The sequence below is a fragment of the Rhinoderma darwinii genome, chromosome 13 (genome assembly GCF_050947455.1).
Source record: "Rhinoderma darwinii isolate aRhiDar2 chromosome 13, aRhiDar2.hap1, whole genome shotgun sequence".
In the NCBI taxonomy this organism is placed as follows: domain Eukaryota; kingdom Metazoa; phylum Chordata; class Amphibia; order Anura; family Rhinodermatidae; genus Rhinoderma; species Rhinoderma darwinii.
In genome coordinates, this window is record NC_134699.1 from 15,531,856 (window position 1) to 15,551,659 (window position 19,804).

General features: G+C 40.2%; 2 protein-coding genes across 3 annotated transcripts in view; one reads left to right on the forward strand and one right to left on the reverse strand.

Annotated features, from left to right (window-relative positions):
* RDM1 (RAD52 motif containing 1) overlaps positions 1–19,804 on the reverse strand; it is a 58,517-nt gene that overhangs the window by 7,345 nt on the left and 31,368 nt on the right. The gene's annotated exons all lie outside the window — the stretch shown is intronic.
* Positions 1,971–16,699, forward strand: CD79B (CD79b molecule). The gene is made up of 6 exons (XM_075845087.1): positions 1,971–2,025; positions 7,125–7,166; positions 9,091–9,381; positions 12,507–12,625; positions 13,202–13,243; positions 15,140–16,699. Exons 1-6 carry the CDS (start codon positions 1,971–1,973, stop codon positions 15,236–15,238), a joined length of 648 nt encoding a protein of 215 aa, XP_075701202.1. The 3' UTR covers positions 15,239–16,699.

The following is a 19,804-nucleotide window of genomic DNA, read 5'->3' on the forward strand; positions in this document are numbered from 1 at the left end:
AAAATTCAGTTTTCTTTTTTAACATATAAATGGATTTTTATAAGTATAAATTGCAGTGCTCAATGTCAAGCAGCAGCTTCTAAAGCAAATAAGATTTTATGATGTAGAAAAAGAGTGATTTAAAGAGGCTCTGTCACCAGATTTTGCAACCCCTATCTGCTGTTGCAGCAGATCGGCGCTGCAATGTAGATTACAGTAACGTTTTTATTTTTTTTTAAACGAGCATTTTTGGCCAAGTTATGACCATTTTTGTATTTATGCAAATGAGGCTTGCAAAAGTCCAACTGGGCGTGTTTAAAAGTAAAAGTCCAAGTGGGCGTGTATTATGTGCGTACATCGGGGCGTTTTTACTACTTTTACTAGCTGGGCGTTCTGACGAGAAGTATCATCCACTTCTCTTCAGAACGCCCAGCTTCTGGCAGTGCAGACACAGCCGTGTTCTCGAGAGATCACGCTGTGACGTCCCTCACTTCCTGCCCCAGGTCCTGCATCGTGTCGGACGAGCGAGGACACATCGGCACCAGAGGCTACAGTTGATTCTGCAGCAGCATCGGCATTTGCAGGTAAGTCGATGTAGCTACTTACCTGCAAACGCTGATGCTGCTGCAGAATCAACTGTAGCCTCTGGTGCCGATGTGGCCGAAACGATGCAGGACCTGGGGCAGGAAGTGAGTGACGTCACAGCGTGATCTCTCGAGAACACGGCTGTGTCTGCACTGCCAGAAGCTGGGCGTTCTGAAGAGAAGTGGATGATGCTTCTCGTCAGAACGCCCAGGTAGTAAAAGTAGTAAACACGCCCCGATGTACGCACATAATACAGTTGTACTTTTGCAAGCCTCATTTGCATAAATACAAAAATGGTCATAACTTGGCCAAAAATGCTAGTTTTTTAAAAATAAAAACGTTACTGTTATCTACATTGCAGCGCCGATCTGCTGCAATAGCAGATAGGGGTTGCAAAATCTGGTGACAGAGCCTCTTTAAACCTGCAATCAAAATGTAATATGGCATATACAATGACTGCATTAGAAAAAAAGGCTAGATACTTATCTAATGACATAGCATTGAGGGTTATAACTAATTAGGCAGTAAATTATATATAATTGATAGGCTGAAATTGTTTATCATGTGCTTTTTCAACCTATGTAGCTATGAATACTGTTCACCCATAGAGGTCCTGTATAATCTTATGATATCACAGTGACAATTACACAGAACCAGCTGCGTACCAATGTGGAAAGTAATACTGGAGTGGGTGGCTGAACAGTGCGTCCATCCCATCTTCTAAATGAAGCTCCCCGTCAACTTAAAAAAGAGGTTCTGCTGCAGCAGGGACTATGTACTGTATAATACACAACCCAAATTCTGCAAAACTGAGGGCTAAGTGACTATTACAGGGGACTACTCCTTGATTAGAATTCATAGGGTAAATTATCCCATATATAATTGGCTAATAATAAGGGTATGTTCACACGCAAAGTCGAAAATGACGGAGCTGTTTTCAGAGAGTTTTTTCCATTGACACAATGAAAAATCGCTCCAAAAATGTCTCAAGAAGTGACATGCTCCTTTTTACGGGGAGTTTTTTTTATTCTTAAAAACGCCCCGTCTGAACGATACGCAGTTTTTCCCATTGAATTCAGTGGGCAGATGTTTGTAGGCGTATTTCGAGGCGTTTACACCCCAAAATACACCTGAAAACCCAGCGTGTGCACGTACCCTATGTCATTTTTCTAGCAGTAGTATATAACATTTTCAATAAATTAACTTTTATCGCGCGATTCAAGGATTTTTTTCTGCCTAGATACCTCTAGGTAAATTTGCTTTGTTTCAGATGGCCTGTCAGTTATCAAGAGGAAGTCCCTGCCCTGGGCTATTTGCATAATGCCCCCCGGCCGAGCGTCATGAGAATCTGCATGCTGACAAGATCTGCTTTGCACCCTGTTTGTGTCGATACTTCATGTTTCAAGATGACTTTGAGCGAGGTCGTACTATGCGCTCTGTGTATATCTGCCCTTTTATTAGGTAGGTGAAATTTGGGATTTGGTCATTGCACATAATGATTGTAGGATGTCCAGCTGAATGTATAAGGATTTGTAATGATTTATGTATGAAAAGCATTATTTGGATATACTACAGTAAACACTTATAGGTCTATAGATCTCCATGCAGGATGAACTGTGTTTTAAAAAGTATATATAAAAATATTGTATTGTTTTAGGGGGGACCATATATCTGAATTTTATTACATTTTGGTTATTATATTCCACTACTTGTGCTGTATAAAAATATATCTTTTATTTGGGACTATCCAGTTTGCATAGAAGCGCCTTGTTTACACGCTCGTATAGTACTTTTTCTCTGAAAAAAACTTTTTCCTGCACATCTGTGTGAAAGAGGAAGCAGTTGTGGGCATGTCTCGAAGTCTGGTAGTGATATAAAGGATAAACAGGTCTACAGTGAATACTGCAATATATACAGGCCACGTTCATGGTTTGGCTGGAGGACATCAGAACAGGGTCAAACTTTTGCAATTTCGAGTATGGGATGTTATAGGGTATGTCCACTATTTTATAGATTACAAATAGAATGAATCTACATTACAAACTTACTCTGCTTCCTAAGGACATTATGTTACCTATCTAGTTCTGGTCCTGAATTACAGTCCGGTACAGTCCAGAGCTCCATTTATAAGGGCTTGTCCACACGTAACGGAATTGCTGCAGAAAATTTCCACAGAAACTAGCAGGATTTCCGCTGCGGAAATTTACTGTGTTTTTCTCAATGTTGTGAAATGGTGACATCTCCTCTGAAAAATACATTTCAGTCCACTTTCTGCAGCAGGAATTTTGTGCTCGGAAATGTCACGCAGCGTGTGGATGAGATTTGTTAAATCTCACCCACTTTGCTGCTACTGTATTCTGCTGTGTATTTTCCATCCGCAATTCCGGACAGAAAATATGCAGCAATTCCGCTACGTGTGGACAAACCTTAATTCTGCAGGCTTCAGAGCTGAAATTTCCCAGCACACCTTGCTCTGGTAATTTCCATTGTGGGAAGTGTCATCTTTATACTATATAAAGTGATCTGTTGTAGAAAAAGCAATTTATTCCCCTGCATTACAGGAGCTCAGAAAAGCTTTTTTTTTGGGGGGGGGGGGGGGGGGGTGTCCAAAAACAAGTTTCCAACAGAAGCCAGTAGAATTGTAAATGTAGCTCTGTGTTGGATAGACTACAGACTGTAACTTAAGGTCCTCAATCATGGGCCGTGAAAACGAGTGCCGATCAACGAGGAGCTATGTTTGGGGACGAGTACTCGTTACTACGATATTTTGTCCGCATCCATTTCTATCAACCATAATATTTCTTGCAGCATAAACGATACAATCAGCCGACGAACGGGCATTTGCTCTTTCATTGGCTGGTCGGGAATGAGCGTTCATATGAACTGGCTCGTGTAAAAGGGCCTTTAGGGTGAATACAAGAGAAGTAATGTTAAAGGCATAAAACCCCCAGAATCTTATTACATGAAATGTATAACAAATAGTAAACATAAAATTACAGCTTCATCTTTGAACACCAGTTTACAGTAGATCAATTATTTATAAAGAGTTGAGTAACTTTGTAAATGTGTAACAGCGAAATGCTCATCCAAAGCTACAAGTAACGCACCTTTCCTTCTAAGCTTAAATTGTCTAAATGTCTACACAGAGCTGGTTCATTTGCCAAATTTTAACGTCTATATTACAACTAAAATACCTGGACCTCCCGTGGTCTTAGTGAACCGACCTTAGATCACAATAGAACCCAATATTATAGCAGTTTGGTTTAGTAGAGAATTAGGGGTCCAGGTGTTGTGGTCAAGTGTTGGCTTTCGGAAACCAGCCTTAAAAGAATTTCTCCGCTTTGGACAATCCTTACTTGTTAGAGGGGATCAATCACAAAGTGGCCCCCTCCTGGGAACCCCAGCGATCAGCTGTAATCTGTAGTGAAACAGGGCAGTAGGTGTTACATTTTTCTGCAGTGCCACCACAGGGGAAATTAAGCATTACACAGTGCTCATTCTAAATCAATGTGATGTCTGTGTAATGCAGGACAGGTCCTCAAGAGCAAGAGACACTGTTTGTAACTGCTCTCCACTCTGGCTAAGAGATGAGGATTCTGAGCAGGGACCCCTCTCTATTTACTCAGAATTCCCTAATATCTATGAAAGTGGGTTTTCTAAAATAGACTACCGATTTAATCTCTCTGAAAACTAACTCCCAGAATAAACTTCTATCGAAACTGCGACCAGCTCCACACTATAGACATGCTTTAACTCAAGATCACTATGGGTATAACAGTATATTTACAAAGTTACAAGGTTCGGATAGCACTAGGTAATGGTGTGGGTGCATGAGTAGGGGCCCAACCCGATCCAGTAAAGAAACGAAGTACTATGCACACCAATATGGAATTATTTATCCAAGTAATTAATTTATTTATTTGTAGCCAGTGACAGTGTGTGCGACGTTTCGGTCAAAACATTGTGTGAGCGCCTCACACAGCAGTTACCCACCAATCTTACAGCGCCAGCCACGCAGGACCAGCATTGACTAAAGTGCCTGAGGAAGGTCAATGTTTTGACCGAAACGTCGCAGACACTGTCACTGGCTACAAATAAATAAATGAATTACTTGGATAAATAATTCCATATTGGTGTGCATAGTACTTCATTTCTTCAGTATATTTACAAAGTTACTAACATTTTGTGTAGATTATATTCAAAAGGTGGAGACGCTTTAAGAAAAAAACAAACTGAAACCCTATAAAAACAAGTAGACACTGATGTTTTCTCATACCGCAGCAACTTGCAATCTAGTTTCACAAGCTTAAACAATGCAGTGCAAGGTAAATAAGTCCCACACTAAAGCCGAATTCAGACTACGTCCATGTGACAGTCGTTAAAACAGCCGTCACACGTATTTCAACGGACTGTGTGAAGGGTCAGTTGAAAAATAGAACATGTCCTACTTTGTTCCGTTTTCACGGATCCCGTCATAGACTCAAGTCTATGGGGTTCCGTGAAAACGGAACCCGCACGGGTGCAACTCGGATGTGAATCTAGCCTTATGAGCAGGACCAGTTTTCACTGTAAGAAAAAGGTTTGGTATAAAAATATACTAATTGTTGACCTCTTAAGAACCTGGCCTTGGGGACAGAACTTTTTTTTTATTTGACATAGTAATATGAGACTGTTTTTTCCGGGACGGGTTGTACTTTATGTAGGTGCCATTTTTTTTTTATACATTTACATTTTGTCAAAATGTAGCAAAAAGCAGTTCCGCTGAGGTATTATACATTTTTTTTTCTATAGCATGCACCAATCATCATATAGGACGCTATAAAATTTGCTGTGCAGGTTGTGACGATACCAAATATGTGTATATTATTTGGTTTTGTGACTTGTAAAAAATGTGTATATGTCTATTGAATTTACAGTTTTTTTTTAGTTAACAAAATTATTTAAAATTAATTTTACTTTTTTTTAAATCCCATAGTGGGATTTTTCATTTGGATTTTTTTACCTTTAATGTACTGGCATATAGCTATCTATTCTCGGAAAGCCGAACAATTAGTATACGGGCTCAATAAAAAGTCTATGAACCTGAGCTCTTCTGCAACTTTCTCTTAGCGATTGGGTCTCAGTGCTCGGACCCCCACCAATCGAAACTTCTGACATGTCAGAAGTTTTTGAAAGTTTAGTTATCCTTTAAATCAATATCTATGCAGGGGATATGAAGCTCTGCATCAGAAAAATTTAGTTACGGTCGAACTAAAGATATTGTAAGAGATTAATCATCCCCAAAACAATATGGTATTCAAAGGTGGTAAATTCATCTTAAAGAGGATTCGCTTATGTGAAAATGTTTAAAATTGTACTCAGCCATGTCTTAGGTATATCTATCCGTTTCTGGAAAAGCTAGTTAAGAGCCAATATGGCTACGGTCACAGCTCCCATATGGGTTACTACTCATCCAGAATGTCAACTATGACTAGATATGCAGCGACATATCCTCTGTTCCCATATCTCTACATAACCAGGCAGATTTGACATTTAGACGGAGCTGTAATAGCAGCCATATTGGTTGTCATCCAACTTTACCAGAAACAACTCGTGAAAATACACTTATCTTGAGTAGGCATAAATTTAGTATTGCACTTAAATTCAAGGAAACAGTGTCCATAACACCAAGAGAATCTTTAAGATATTTAAGGGGATTCCTCGATACAGATTTCTATGGCATGCTTAATGGATAAATGTCAGATTGGTGGGGGTAAGACAGCTGGTTTCCACCAATCCCAGAACCGGAATGCCTAGCTCCCGTTACCGGCTGAGAAGCGGCTGCACATCCATTAAAGTCAATGAGAGATACCAAAACATCCGCGAATTCGCACACTGCTTTTTTTTCATATATCCCTTTGACTTTCGTGGAGAATCACTGCACATGATTGGGCACCCTCATTCTCAGGATCGGCGGGGGTCCTTTGTGAAATCGATAAACCATAAGTCTGATGGCAAAATACTATAAATTCAATAGAATCTAGACTAATTATTGTCGATTTCTTTTTTTGCTGTTAGTTATATTATCTATTAATTTTCACCTTTCTTCCTAGTTAAAGTTGGCATGTTGGGGGGGGGGGGGTTGGAGGTGATTGTGTCTTAGCATTGCTATAGAATTTAAAGGGTAATTGAAGTTGTAAAAAAACCTTTGAGATGTCAGTAGATTTGATTGGTGGGGGTCCGAGCAGGGACCCCCACCGCTCCTAAAAAGGAACCGGCAGAAGTGCTTCGTTTTTTATTGGCTCTCCTGGGAAAGCCGAGTGAGTGGTGTATAGACTCATAGACTTTGTTTGGAGCCGGTACACTGCTCCGAGGAAAGACTATTAGAGACAAAGTGGAAGATATCACCTGAGCGCTTCTGCCACATTGTTTCAGCGATCGGTGGGGGTCTCAGTACTCGGAACCCCACTGATCAAAGCTTCTGACATGTCACTATCACATCAAAAGTTTAGTTACACTTTTAGCTCTCTAACAATGTAATAAGTGTTGCTTTTATACCAACTTTCTGTTTCTCTTTGTAGATCAGGGGTGTTGTGCAAAGGGTAACAGTTCTGAAGACCCAGGTACATTGTAACAGACTTATTAAACCAAACTACGTCCTTCATTTCTTAACAGAAAACTCTGGCCACTATGTAAACCTTTGTAGACTTTTTTTGAAATTAAATGTATATATTTTGCGCTTAAAAATATTTTCTAACATACGTTTCTAAAAAAAATTATTTGCGATGCAGCTTCTATGTATGCACGTGAATCCTGCTGAATGTCACATCAACGTAGATACACAGAAGCTGCATTGCATAAAGTAATGACAATTTTTCATCAAAAACTACATTAAAAAGGCAACAAAGCTTTACATAGCCTTTAATCCATACAATGTATAGATAAAAATGAATATTAAAACAGGATGCCGTAAGTGATTTAAGCCCCCCCCCCTCCCTGTATTGGTGGCTTCCAGAATTTTATTGGCGCTCCAACTGCTATAAAGGTATAATAAAAAATGGATTAGCACAGAATGTTGGACCTAAAAAACGACATTGTGTTGAAGGGTGGACGCGGCGGTGAAACAGCTGGTTTTGCCAGGGGAAGCTGCGGCCAACACTCCACCAAGCATGTTTTTTCATTGGGGAGATGGTAATTAGCCACTACCAGACCCCTCTGGAAGCGATAGACTTATCTCCTACTGGAATCAGGAATGTTGAAATCCAACATGCACGATTCTTTAGGGTCCGTTCACGCTGATTTTGACGCGAAAACCGTGTTGGAATTGGCGCCAAAAATCAGCCGAAACAGCGAAGGCATTATTTTCCTGGAGCAGCTTTCAGTAAAAAGAGGCGACATACTCTTTCTTACCGCGGTTTTGCCTTCCATTAAAATCAACGGGAGGCAGAGAGCATTTTCACAGCTTTTTTATTTTGCTCACAGCGCTCAATGGTCGAGGTTGGAAAGCGCCGCAAAAAAACTGTGTGTGAACAGGGCCTTAGATGTTGGGGGGGGGTGGAGGGAGAGTTGGAAAACCCCCATACACATTTGTTGGGCCAGCATTTATCTAATGTGTCTATTTACCCTGAGGCCTGTAAAGGTTTTATAACGGTACGCATGAAAACCTATCTCTGATCAGTTACAGACTAAAACAGCCAGGATGGGTAATAGTCGGTACATATTCTTCTTTGAATCTATTAATAGACAATGAGTATTAAATATGTTATTGTATCATTTCCAATTCTCTCTAGTGAATAGTAGTTTGCATATAGATGTTTCCACGGAGGTAACTTCACTAGGTCAAAATCAACTGAAATGGAATAACTGTGCTTTTTTCTGTAATGAACATTTGTTATTAATAATTATTAATAGTCTGACACCCATATATAGTTACATAGGTTATAAAAAAAGATATGTCTATTCAGGGGCGGACATAGACAGCAGTGGGCATTTGTTCAAGAACTGTATATGGGCCCCTCTCGAATAGCTCATCATGGAAAGACTTATGGGGAACTATTCTCCGGCAATTGTTAGCTGTGACATTAATTTGCTCAGTCCTATATAATCTTATAGACAGTAGGATGCCATCACTTACTACGGTGGAAAACCCCATATAATTTATTGACATTCTAAGGGGGAGTTCACACAGAGTTTTTGGAGGCAGAAACCGCGCCAAAAGACGGCCGAAAATGCCTCCCATTGATTTCAATGGGAGGCGGAGGTGTTTTTTCCCGCGAGCGGAAAAACCGTCTCGTGGGAAAAAGAAGGGACATCAATGGGAGGCAGAGAAAGCGTATTTTGCTGCTTTTTTGCCTGCAGGCGAAAATCGGCGTGCAGGCAGAGCAAAATCTGCCTCAGAATTCCAATCAGAATTTTGAGGCAGATTTTACGCCTGCAAAAAACGGAGTGTGAACCCAGCCTTACACTGTGCATCTCTCGAAACATTACTCTCTAACTAAAAATAAGCATTACAAGGTTGTTCATTAATGTTATACTTTGTTTTTCTAGGGACATTGATGCAAGACCCTCGCTTTATTGCCGTGAAAAAAGGTCGGACTATCTATATACAATGTGGATGTTGGTCGGGATACACAAAAAACTGTGTAGTCTCCTGGTTTCGTGGACATCAAAATGGCACACTGATCAGTTATGTAGAAGAAGAGCCTCGAATTATAATCAACCAAAGCAGTCTGATCATTAAAAATGTGCAAAAAAAAGACATTGGCGTCTACTTCTGTAACTATAATACAAGTGGAGGGCCACAGAAGTCAACCTGTGGGACAGAGCTAATGTTAGTGGGTAAGTATGGAATATAATCTGGAGTTTAATCAAAATATCTTCCAAGGGCGCTGTTATATATGAACTGTAGATACAGTATAAACTCAAAATAATGGCTAACACGAAATTTAGACTGAGGAACGTGGGCCACCAAAGGGAATTATTCTGGGGGCCCAACCTTCAGCTGCACAGAGAAAGACCGGCGCACCGCCAAGAGAATCGTCAGGGAACCAGAGGCCGGCCCACCACCACTTGTGAAGTTGGGAATATTCTTTAAAAAAAAAAACTAGCAACGGGTGAGCTGTGCTCCAGGAACAATAATTGAATTGTAGCGGACATGAAACTTAACAAAAACTTAAAAAGTTTGACCAGCTTAGAAAACCCATTTTCATATACCCTATTAGGGCATTCTACGTTAATAGAGGGGGTCCTCTGTTTAAGATCCTCATTTCGTGGACAGTGATTACAAAGAGCACCTCTCGCTCTGGAGGACCTGTGCTGCCCTGTATTACACAGAGAGCCCATTCATTGGAATGGTCATTGTGTAATGCTTACCTCCCCCTGTGGTGGCGCTGCAGTTAAATTGAACACTTACTGCCAGGTTTCTTCACAGATTGCAGCAGGACACTTTGTGATTATATTATAGTCAAGGGACCCTTCTAACAAATAGAGGATTGTCCAAAGCAGACAAACCCTTTTAGAACATTTTGCCATTATCCCTGAGTATATATAAAAAAATAATGATGGCCTTGAGAGTTTTGTTCAATTCTAGAAATATTGAAAGTTTTATTTTCCTAACTATTAGGGGATCTCTGTATGTATTACAGTTGTAACGAAACTTTGTCATGCACAATCTTTGTCAATGTGGCCCAGATCTCTAGGACTCAGGATTTATAGAGGCCAGTGCATGGACATAGACATCAATGTTTTGCACCTCCACAAAGAAACCGTATTTACATATAGGAAAAAATACAGTCATTACATGTTGTGCTAATTAAAGATGTATGTCTGTCAATGTTACTATAGAATAGAAGTGGACATAAAAAGGTTGAGTGACTTTATAAATACATTACTTTTATTGTATTGTAGTCCAGAGCTGCATTCACAGTTCTGTGCTGGCCCAATGTCTACTCATGGTTTACTCTCATGATTTTTATTCTAGGAAGTGTTGACTTTACACTAGGAACTGTAAAGTAATCGGATATAGGAATAATTAAGTGTTCCACCGTATTATAGGAGCTAAGCTATTAGGGCAATCTGTGGACAAGCATCTCAACGGTTTCCAGTAGTAACCAGCAGAATTATAACTATCTGTGGAGTGTAATTCAGGATCAGTACAGGATAAGTAAATGTATGTACACAGTGACTCCACCAGCAGAATAGTGAGTGCCGCTCTGGAGTATAATACAGGATGTAAATCCGGATCAGTACAGGACAAGTTATGCATTGTATGTACACAGTGACTCCACCAGCAGATTAGTGAGTGCTGCTCTGGGGTATAATACAGAATCAGTACAGTATAAGTAATGCCATGTATCTACACCAGCAGACTAGTGAGTGTCTCTCTGGAGTATAATACAGGCTGTAACTCAGGAGCAGTACAGGATAAGTTTCAGAATGTATTTACAAAGTGACAAGTGCATTTTGCGTGGGTTAATTCCCAATGTAAAACGGAGTTCCAAAAATGATAACACGTATCAATATACTTTCATTACTATACTGTCTATCCACACAAGACATGTTACACATTATAAGCTGCCACATCGGGGCTGTTTCCTGTTTTTCTAAACAGTCATACTGTGCCAAAAATGCACCTGTTCTATAATTTAACCCCTTATATCATGTGCATAACATGTGATCTCAACTTATTCCATACCTTGTTTAACAACAAGAGAACAGACATTTGCTGGATTAGAAGCAGATGAGAATGAAGGTATTACAAAGAGTCCTTTCAGTCCTCCAGAGCAAGAGCCACTCTTTGCAGCAGGGGTCCAAGGGATCCCCTCTATGAAATCCTTATTGGACATATGGACAATGGGTTTCCTAATGGGACAAACACTTTAAATGTACCTCCACTTGTACCCACGTCCTGACATGGAGACATGTCAGCAGATAGCATTAGTGAGAGTCCATCAACACAGCTCAGTATTATAGGAGCTATAAGGAGGGATAAGTAATTGGCCAAGCTAAAAGCAGAAGGGGCATGACACCTGGTGGGACACCACTGACCTCTTTATCTTAGGTATGGTCAGAGGTCCCAGCGCACGGATCCTTCTACATTCAGAAACACAAAGCTTGATTTTCTACTGTCAAGGTGGACCCCACAGGATGGTTTTGGCAACTGCCCTCCAAAAATAAACAATCAGCTATTTTGGAAGGATTGTGGGTCTGCCACAAAATCATTAGTGTCAGTGAAAACGTCACTTCAAGGTCTAGCAGTTTTCTATTTTATTCTGAAAATACAGCTCAGTTCGACCTCATATTGGTGGGCGGTTGTAGGTGGGTAAATAAGGCACATGATGCACGCCTGGCACTATGCAAGGAAATGCCTCTAATTCTACCAGTTTTTCAGCAAGATTTTGCTAGCCCCAGATGGCTCCACTATTGTCATTTAACATTTACAGACTTTTTTCAACAAATATGAGCACACATGTACACAAAATGGACCTGCTTCCAGTTCAGAAACAGCGCCACTCTTGTCCATGGGCTGTGTCTGGTATTGCAGTTCAGCCTGATTTACTCATACCAAAACATAATAAATTAAGAAACTAATGAAATCTTACCTAATGTACCGTAAAGTCAATAATCTGTGGATTCCATAATTCTGATCAGATCCTGCCATCTGGAGCAGTCATCGGGAGATTTCTCAGCAAACAGCCATGTGACCACATCTGCTCCGGGTTCTTCTATAAGTCCCAGCATGCATTGCTTTTGCATCCATGCTCACCATGCTGCTACTTATAGAGTGGAGCTGCCCAGTAGTAGTGTCTGTTGACTGTCCCATCTACTTATGGGATTGGGTCTGTAGTCAACTTCACTGGCAACCTGAAATACCTACCAAATCAAGATGGCAGCGCAGCAGTAGAGAAAGCAAGAAAATGTCAATAGAGAGCGAACATTAAAAAACTAAAATTCTTTATTTACAGGTTGCGGGAAAGTAGATACTGCAAAGGCAAGAAATACAATGAAAGATGCAATAATAGTGATTCAGACGATCCTTATTGTGCTCTTTGTAGTGATACCTATTACACTTCTAAGAGAGATGGTAAGTCTAATGTGGATAATGGAATACGATTGGTTAAATCAATATCCTATTCAAATAATTACTAATAGATATATGATCAAACTGACCGTATGTGGCATCTTAAAGGGGTTCTTTAGCATTAATAGGCTATAAATGTTTGAAGGGTGGCGGGTCCCCTCTGTGCGGTCCTAAAATGGCTGCAGCGCTTCTTAGAGTCTGAGACACACCCACTGTTCTGTCCAATCAGTGAACAGAGGGAGTGTCTTAGCCTCATTATGAGAAGCACTGTGGTCATTTTGAGACAACAAAGAGCCGGCCCTAAACCGGCAGAGTGGCACAACTGGAGGACACCCGGTAATATTACTCCATATACACCATCACATTTAGAATTTTATTCTGAGACCGGAGGGTCACTTTATAGTCCCGGAGAACCCCTTTTAATTATGGATAGATGACATATTTAACAGGTCATCCACTCTAAGTACTATTCCATTGTAATAAGTTTGCATCTTGACAGATAATATGATTATTAAAACCAAACCAACATATTACAGTTTATAGTCGGTATTAATAGTAGTTATTTTACTTATGTTATAGAAGAAAAAACGCAGTTTGAAGATCGAGGACCATACATATGAGGTATGTCGTTTACATTAACACTATACAGAAATAACAAATCAATGTTACCATTGCCCATATATACAAATGACTGAAAAAAGAAAAAAATGTTGAAGAAGAGTTATAAAACCTTAAGATATTTGGATAACCTCCAGCTGCTGTTGAACTACAAATCTCAGGATGTCTTGCCTTCTGCTTTAGGACAAGACAGAATTATTCTCACTCCCCATCCCTTAGACTACGGCTCCATGGGGAAAAAAGTTGCAAAACATCCGACCGTATTATATCTTTTTTTTTTTTTTACTACGATAGCACAATATGGCAGGAGGTGGTGGAGATGGAACAATGATACTTATTTATAATTAATTAACAGCAGCCTAATAACAATATGTCTGGATCTGTAATAATAATACAGTCATTATAACTGGACTTTACACATTTTTTACAATGAAATTCTGATTGGTCTTTTTTAGTAATGGAGGGGGAGAAAATGTAAGATCTCTAGTGGGAGCTTTATGTACGAGCAGAAGAGTAACATGTGAATTTGAGAGATTACTGTATATCCTAATAGGGGTCTATACATAGCCATAATTTAGATCTAATCACATTGTCCAAACATCCCCATCGTAGGATTTCACAATCAAATCTCAATTGAGAATGATGCTGCCCTCTGTTGTTCATGCATTACCTCAAATACAATTACTGTATATATTTATCAGATAAAAAAAATCTTATTTGCCAAATTTAAAATTATTTTTCCCCCTTTTTAGATTGAAGCAGGTCTGCATAGTATTAAACGACGACCATCCATGTAATAAATGTGCATTCAAGTGCGCTGAAGCGAGGGACGATCTTAGTTAGCAGCGCAGGCAAATAGCGGGGGATACCGAGGACCTGTCACCTCTCCTCACATGCCTATTATAGTAAATCCTTGTATTCCCCATGAAATAATTCTACAACATATCTTATAATTTTCTATTATTCCATTCCTTTGTTATTCCTCCTAGAAATGTATAAATAAATTGACAACTAGGTGTTACAATTCCCCTTGTCAAAGGGGCGCATCCCTACAGTCTCTCTCTGTCAGCACTGATTGGACATTATCAGTCTGTGTAGGGACACACCCCCAACTGGTAACACCCAGTTGGCAATTTATTCATACATTTCTAGTTGGAATAACAGAGGAACGGCACAAATCTCTTCAAGAACGTTGCGGCACAGATCATGATATGACAGCACAGTGTGAATATACCCTCAATTGGATCTAAGAAAACACAAAAATGTTTCAACCCCCCAACACGGTTTATCTAAAACAGTTACAAAACAAAACAAATAAAAAGAGTACACCTGAGAAGTACAGCCAAATGCGTTCACAGAACACTCGTTCTCAATAATTGCCTTCTGTAAACAGGGCAACGTCTAGCCGATGAACGAGCAAAAGTTTGTTCATCGGCTGATTGCATTGTTTTTAATGCCAAAACTTTTATCGTTGTCGGCAGCACATCATGTGTAAACAGGGAGATGTGCTGCAGACACAATAAAAATGTATGGGGACGAGCGATCGGAGTAACGAGTGCTCGTCCGTATACTAGCTCCTTGTGAAAGGAGCAAACGAGCGCCAATCAACAAGCTGTCTCATTGATTGGCGCTCCTTTACACAGCTCAGGTCGGGCCGTGTAATATCACCTTTTGTTCGATCTGTGTTTTGGGAAAGATGGGCGATGACTGATATGACCACCTTTTATAGTAGCCACATGGCTGGTTAACTAGTTCCTGGACTAAATACCAGATCTTTAAAATGTTATTGTGCAAACTGATCCATATGTACAGTAGAATTAGTAAAGGTTTGATATATAATCTTTTGCTGCCGACATATCTAGTATGTGTGACTAAGAAACGGTCTTGTCCATTAAACAGGGTCTGGAGGCGTATCAGACAGCAACCTATGAAGACATCCAAAATGTACGAGTCCTCGCAGCTAAGACCATGGAGGGAGAGCACCCATGCCTTGAGTAGGAGTGAGAAAATTAAAGCTGTTCTTACCCTTTCTTGCTAAATGTTGGGATTAAAGTCGCCAAGAAACCGGCAAGATCAGAAAGAACTTATTAGAACCCAAATCGTGACTGAACATTGCACGATGATGAAGATAACTATGTCACTAATGGACGGGAGGGAAAGACTATGTTAGTGATCCATCTGATCATTCCAAGGGAAGAACTGTGGGATCTTGTCTTCTTTTTACCCCCAAACCAATGGGTCAGGTGGGACGGTCGTGTATCCAGCTTTAGCAATGTATAATCGGCTATACTTACCACCTACAAATATGTACTATATACAGCTATCTATCATGCATCATTCAGACGTTTTGCTTGTATCAAGATTAAAACTACTTAAAAGGGGAAATCCATCTTAAAGGGGTTGTCTATTTTTGACAATCCCTTCTGGCTATAAGAGTCCATTAGAAATAGGCTGATCACAGGTTGTCCCGCTGCTGAGGACCCACAACAGTCAGCTGTAAATTGGGAGGGAACCTGACAGTAGGTGCTCAATTCCCCTGCAGTGCCACCACAGGCCAAGTGAAGCATTACATGGTGGTCACTGAAATCAATGGTCTGTGTGTATAACGTACAGACGTTTAAGATCCTCTAGAGACGATCTCTGTAGCCGCTGCCTACTCTGGCTTGTTACAGTCTCAAATGAGGGAGCCCCCTTTATTAACTTAAAATACCCTATTTGCAAATTGGAAAATGTTTTTTCTAAACTATACATTTAAACATTTCTTCCAACATGTCACATATGACAATTGTGGGTGTCAATGCCCATAGTTAAAAGACTGCAGAGTCCAGTAATGCATCCTAGCCCCCTTTGCTTGTGGGGTGGGATTACCACTCTGGTCCCTGGGGTGAGAATAGTGTCAGACAAATCTACAGAAAGAAGTCTAAAAGGGAGTATGAATTATTTACTGAGTACCATGTCCCTTCAACAGGAACTGGGGGCTATGAGCTTAATGGTGGCATCCTCTGACATGTGAGAAGATGTTTGCCAGTGGATTTCCCCTTTAAAGGGTTTATTTTTCCCATAATTAAAATTGATGTCAGGTTAGGTTTTAAGTTATAAAGGGGTAACCCCTAATATGTCATAACAATATGTAAAGGTGTATCATCATTATCTAAACTAGTGGTTTGTAACCTGTGGCTAAACTACAACTCCAGGGCTGTCGAGGCATGCCGGGAGTAGTAGTTACACCAGATTTAGAGAGCCACAGGTCGCTGACCACTGATCTAAAGCTTTGTTAATAAAATAAGCTACTCTCTTGTTATACTTCAATGTATTATATATTACTCACAGAATCATTTGCCTTTAGCGGAAAGTATTTAAACCAATAGATTGTGTAACCAAAAATATAATAAACCTTTGGGGCCTGTAAAAGTTGTGCAGGGCTTTGAACATATGTTGTATGGGTTTAAAATAAAAACATAAAGCTGACATCACAAGTCTATACAATAAAGAGGATGCTGGGATATTATCGGTGGTTAAGGAAATGATGGGCTTATTCACACGAACGCGGGGAAACTCGGACGTTTTTCACCCGTGTGGAAAAGCCATATTACAAGTCATTAGACGGATCATCATATTAGATGTGCTAACTAGATCAGGTAACAGCGTCCATAAACAGAAGACACTGGCTGTATTCACACATTCACAAGTAACGCTAATTAAATTAGTGGTTTAATCCAATTATATAAGGGGGAAAAAAAGACCTCCACAATGTTTTCAAATTAGTGCGCAAATCCACGCCAGAATTTACATGCTGCCCTCAATTCTGTGCAGATTATTTCCGCTAGATGCGGATGGGGTTTTAAAACCCCATTTATAGGTATTGTCCTATAAACTGCTACGATTATCAGTGTGAAATCTGCAGCAATTCCGCAGCTTGTGAATTCACCCTAATATGGCACATTTAGGGCATGTGCACACAGCATTTTATGCCAAGCAGAAGAAAATCTGCAAATTGACGCTTTTTTTTTTTTTTGTAGGCGCTTTTTAAAATTTAGCAAATGCTAAAACCGCGTCAAAAATCACTCCATACGAACAGCACATTTTTTTCTACCTTCCATTGATTTTAGTGGAGGTTCAGACACTGAAACCGCTCCAAGATAGGGCATGACAATTTTTTTTTACGGCAAGCGGACAAAGACCGCCCAGGAAACAAAAACGTCTCTACCGCCCATTGAAATTAATGAAGGGAATATTGGAGAGTTTTCCGGTTTCCGCGTCAAAAAAACGCTGTGGGAACAGGGCCTTATAAAACTTAAGGCCAGGATCACACACACTGATGCAGTTTTTGAGCCAAACAATACTGGACACAAGAAAGGAGATGCAGCAGTCTTTTCTTTCTTTTGGATCCACTTCTGAGTTCTGCATCAAAACGGTGTGTGATCCTGGCCTATTGTAACTTTGTATGATTCCAATTTCAATTGCGTTACGATCCACTGGATGCGACCTCGGGCTAATGCCAGACAGCAGTAATATGGCAGAACACTAGGGTCAGTATTACAGTGACAATAACAAGACTCTGCGTGGTTCTCCTGAACTCGGATCACCATAGAACCAGGGAGTTCTGACTGTTGCAGCGGCAATACAGACCCAAATATATGACGAGTGTCTGAAATTGGATGGGAAAAGCGTTATAATAGTTTTTTTTATTTTGAGTCACTTACATAATAAATAAAAAAAATAATAGGAAAGTGTGAAAGAAGTGTATGGAGGCTTCTAAACAACAAATCGGTGCGAGGTTAAAGCAAGGTCTCCTGCAGCATCTACTTTACCCTCTACGTCTGTCCCCTTTAATATTCACAATGGATGAGTAGCCAAAGACCAGATGGATTTCTACCTATTTAATATACAGGATATAGGTGTCACTTCATGCGTTAATGGATCATTCTGGAATTAACTATTTTTAGTCAAGTTTCCCCATAGTATTCCGTCACAGCCAAGCTACTCTATCAATGGTATAATCCAACCGGTAACATGAGCCTTTAAAAAAAAATAAAATACTGACAGACAATCCATATAGATGTTTGTTCGAGGAGAAATGTCATGCTGTTTTATCCATATTAAATAAGTGTCACACAAAAAACATTTCATACATGTATTAGTTGTGACCTGACCGCCGTATAAACCTTATACCTATTAATCACTTTACCTATATAAAGTGGCCACGACCAGACCAGACCCTCAAACTCAAGAAGACCTGCGGACCTCTCCCCTCCTGAGACCACAACCAGTAAGCAATGGCTTCAGGTATGTCTTCAAATAGAATATAAAGGGATTTTGCAGATATTTTTTCCAATAACAGTGCCACACATGTCCATGGGTTGTGTCTGGTACTGCAGCTCAGCTCCACTGAAGTGACTATAGCAGAGCTGTAACACCACACACAACCCGTGGACCGATAGCAAAGCGATGACCTTAAAAATTCCTAGTTACATCGGTCTTAACACACCAGTGATTGCCATTGCTGCTCCAATGCTGTTCCACAGCTTTCCCAGACTCCTTAATGGCAATTGTTCCTTGATTGGTTGTGTCTGGGAAAGCTGGGTGTCACCTTCTGTGGGAGATGTAATGGCACACATATTGATTAACCAGCTTTCCTAGAAAAAGATGTAACTAAGATTTTAAAAAAAACGTTTGACATGTCAGACGTTTTGATCGGTGGAGGTCCGAGAACGGAGACCCCCACTCATCACTAAAATAAAGCAGTTCGAATAAGCGCTGTGCAGTTTAGCTCCTGATCCATTTTCCGCGGAGCGGTATACGGGCTCATAGACTTTCTATTACATATACCACTCCAAGGAAAGCCAATCTAAAATGAAGCGGCACAGTGCTAACCTCTGCCGCTTCATTTTAGTGATTGGTGGGGTTCTCAGTGCTTGGACCCCCACTGAGCAAAACTTCTGACATGTCAAAAGTTTCGTTTACACTTTAAGGTTGTATATAAATGAATTCCCTCTAAAGGTGTATATAAGGGCTTATGCACACAAGCATATCATAGCCCCGTACAACCTCTGGGTACTGAGCCAGAATATGGAATGCATAAAAGATTCCATATTGTGGAATCATCGGGGTATGCTCCATCAGATTGCCTACAGGTCTGTATTACGGAGCTACAGGGACTCTGTTTGCCTCCGCACAGTATCTCACACACGACTTATGTGCATCAGGCCTAAAGGAGTGAAGAAGCTAGTCAATGTAGGAAAAGTGCACAGATATGTTCCATGAGAATTTTAAAGTAAGATACAAGTTGTATACCATTTGTTTGTTCATTTTGGTTAATACAAAACAATAGCTTGGTGGACTGATCAGAACTTAAAGGGGTGCTCCAGGTATATATTTTTTTCCCAGCGCCACTCTTGTCACGGGCTGTGTTAGATATTGCAACTCACCCACATTTATTTGCATGTAGCTGAGCTGCAATACCAGACACAGCAAATGGACAAGGGTGGCGCTGTTTGAGAAAGAAAAAGAAAACCAACCCTTTTTTCTAGTCTTATACAACCCCTCTGAAAAGAAGCCCTGTAC

Bases quoted from the DNA above. Each gene is read 5' to 3' on its own strand.
- CD79B (XM_075845087.1), top strand. From the start codon at position 1,971: ATGACTTTGAGCGAGGTCGTACTATGCGCTCTGTGTATATCTGCCCTT. The intron at 7,167-9,090 runs GTACATTGTAAC...TTGTTTTTCTAG, and splicing joins TAACAGTTCTGAAGACCCAG to GGACATTGATGCAAGACCCT. The intron at 9,382-12,506 runs GTAAGTATGGAA...CTTTATTTACAG, and splicing joins GACAGAGCTAATGTTAGTGG to GTTGCGGGAAAGTAGATACT.